The 3,087-nt window shown below is 44.0% G+C and overlaps 1 protein-coding gene across 1 annotated transcript; it reads right to left on the minus strand.

Moving 5' to 3' along the window:
- Positions 1-1,003: 1,003 nt before the first annotated feature.
- LOC149587180 (uncharacterized) lies at positions 1,004-2,588 on the minus strand. Its single transcript, XM_089863601.1, has one exon. The coding sequence runs from the start codon at positions 2,193-2,195 to the stop codon at positions 1,086-1,088; it is 1,110 nt and encodes a 369-aa protein (XP_089719727.1). The 5' UTR covers positions 2,196-2,588; the 3' UTR covers positions 1,004-1,085.
- Between the last annotated feature and the right edge of the window lie 499 nt (positions 2,589-3,087).

The following is a 3,087-nucleotide window of genomic DNA, read 5'->3' on the forward strand; positions in this document are numbered from 1 at the left end:
ACTGTGCTAGCGAACTATACGAGTCGGGGAGTGATCCTATTAACAAATAAGCTATGTCTTTATCCGGTATTTGTTCACCCGCTGCTACTAGTTGATTTCGCGCGTGTTCTACTCGGCCGATAAACGTTGCCATCGTTTCACCTGGTTGGAACGATGTTGTATATAATTGGCGTCTTAATATGGTTATTCGTGCTCGCGATTGAGGAACGTATATCGTCTTTAATTTATCCCAAATGTCCTTGGGTTCCGTTAGTAAGTCAACAAACCGCCTATTTTCATCGTTAAGCGCCATGCCGATAATTGATAACGCGAGACCTTTTCTTTCTTCGTACACATTTGTTGCGCGAACGTCCGTTGTGGCTGGGGCCACTTCCGTACCAGCAATAAATCCGAATAGTTTCTGAGCGCGTAAAGCTAAACCTACTTCGAATTGCCATGATTGATAGTTCTGACCGTCTAATTTCCGAATGTTTCCGAGTGCGAAATTAGTACCACCACCTGTAGCCATGTTAAATCCGTTAATTTCCGTTTACTGTACCTAAGCCTTTGCTATACCGCGTGTGCACCGTCCGTCCGTCCCGTCCGATTGTTAAGCCTTTGCTATATCGCGTGTCCAACGTTCACTATCGGCACCGAAACGCAACCACGCTCTGCTGCCATATTGTTATTTTTAGAGGTTGGCTGATAGTGAAATAATCACGACTTCATTGTTAAATAAATGAATTACTTTATTAGTTTAAATTAAACATCCGATTAATCTCCGGCTTTCAAAAATAACCACTCTATATCCCGACTCAAAAAGCAGACTGACTAGCTCTTATCTGGGGAGTCTCTTTACAACTCCATCACGTGATCTATACATTAAACGCAGTATGAGGTCTTATCTAAGAGAGCAACCGCTCTCTCAGAATAGTAGTTTTTTATTAGTTAGATATCTATTTTCCAACAGTGTGCGCTGAAGCCAGGTTTCTTATAAGAGGATAGCATGTGGGTTATAACGTTGTATTAGTGCTGTAAGGTCTCCTTGGTTTGTATTTAAACTGCGGATGTTCCATTGTATGATTATGAGCTGTTGCTGCGGCATTTTAGTTACCGAAGCATTCCTTCAAGAGTTGTCTCTTGTTGGGGGGAATTTTCGGGATTAATTCTTGACCTTGAAGGTTGGTTTTGAGCGTGCGATTTAATAGCAAAGTGAAGAGGGAAATGATTTCCTCAAAGGCGGGTGGAGATGGTTTGGCGAGAGCCATGGTGGCTTCATATAGCATACTGAGGAGTGCGTCGGGGGAGTGCAGAGGCGGCTGGGGCTTGGCTGAGGACCAAGGAGTATGAGGTGTGTCGGCGGTACCGGTCGTAGGTGTGGGTTTTAACGGAAGAGGGGGGAAGTTGGTAAGAGTCTGTTTTGGGGCTGATGTCGGATTTTGTTTCTGGTAGGTTTGGACCGCATCGTAGCGGGAGAGATTATGGCGGTCTTGCAGGCGGAGGATTTGCAATTCTTTTTGTCGGCGAGGGCATTTGGCGGCTGTAGCGATGTGGTCGTTAGCACCACAATTGGCGCATTTTTTCGGGCCCTGGCAATCCACAGCGTCAGCGTGGCTAACGCCACACGTGACACAGCGGAAAGGGCTTTTGCAGTATTTTTGAGGGTGTCCAAATTGTCGGCAGTTTTTGCATTGTATTGGTTGGCGTTCATACGGGGAGACTTTGTAAATTCTGTAGTGCATACGGATTTCTTGGGGGACCTCCTCTGGGCCAAAGTTGAGCAGAAAGGTGGTGTTATTGGCACCTAGTCGAGTTACTTTGAGGCAGTGAATGTCTTGTCTTCGTAAGGCTTCACTAATGAGGTTTTCGTCGAGGATGTCCGGGACACGATTGATAACGCCTTTATTTCCAGGATCTTGTTGTTGTCCAGGGCTGGATATTGAAAAATTGATGTTGTCGATATGGTCCCATTTAACGAGGGTGTCATGTTGTTTTGCCGTAAGGGGTACCACCAACAGGGCGCCACCTTTTAAGACCCGAAGATCTTTTACTTCTCCAACAGTTCTGTCAAAGTGATCACAAAGAAGAATGAAGTCAATATCATGAAACGTGCCTACGGTTTTGTTTTGAGATTCCTTGGTAAGTTTCCCTTCGCGGGTAAAGGGGGGTTGAAAAATCAGCGGTTTTATATTATCTTGGGGTGTCGAAGTCTCCATTGAGTTGCAGCCTTGGCCTGCTTGAGTTCTTGATGTTTCCGATTGGCAGTCATCGTCTTCTTCGGGAAAGACCGAGTCTTCGTTTTTTTCCGTTTTCTGGGGGAGGGCATAAAGAGGGCAGGGGAGGGGGGAGAAAGAAAGCACTAAGCAGAACTATAAATCGAACACAGTGAAACCGGAGCGCAAGAAAGGCGACCGGCCGCCACGATAGCAAAACTCGTAATCAATTGCAGAAGTTAAATTTAATGAAGTATTCAAAGCATACAGAATTTACAGTAAAGCAGACGAAATTTTCACCCAATAAGGGTATAAAAACAAAACAGGAAATGAGAGTGTAAAGTTTGGCGAGATAGTCTCTTATGTATTGGTAAACGCTCAATTTTCAACTCCTCACCTGTAAGCTAGATTCACAGCTGGGTTTGCGTGTAAACACTATCCTCTCGTTTCACCTCAATAATATTCCTAGTTTGTCATCATGACCAGTCTTGGATATAGCACAGGTCCACAGGTCAAAAACCAGTTTATTAATTGCTCGGACCAGTTTTTTTATTCAAAACCCGGGGGTTACTGGTCCTTGGGACCAGTTTATTAATTGAGAATTTATGAAAATTCAGGAGGGACCAGTTTAAAAATTCTAGTCATTATAAATTTCTACTCCATGGATATAGGCTCCTAGCCTTGACTGGTTCTCATTCTTGCCTTCCTTGCTACAACCACAGGATTCGGAAATTCGGAAATGCCCGTGCCCCTGCCGGGACGCTACTAATTTGCATAAGTTTTTGAAGCATACCAATTTTTTTGCATAAGGCCGCCATTTTCAAATGTTAGCTTCCAAAATACTAATTTGCATAAATTCTGCGAACTTCAAAAGTTTGCTACAAGAATACTAATT

Source organism: Phalangium opilio, unplaced genomic scaffold (genome assembly GCF_054372755.1).
Source record: "Phalangium opilio isolate 3A_F unplaced genomic scaffold, DU_Popi_V2 ptg001170l_1, whole genome shotgun sequence".
In the NCBI taxonomy this organism is placed as follows: domain Eukaryota; kingdom Metazoa; phylum Arthropoda; class Arachnida; order Opiliones; family Phalangiidae; genus Phalangium; species Phalangium opilio.

Coding starts and splice junctions, on each gene's coding strand:
- LOC149587180 (XM_089863601.1), bottom strand. CDS start 2,195: ATGGAGACTTCGACACCCCAAGATAATATAAAACCGCTGATTTTTCAA.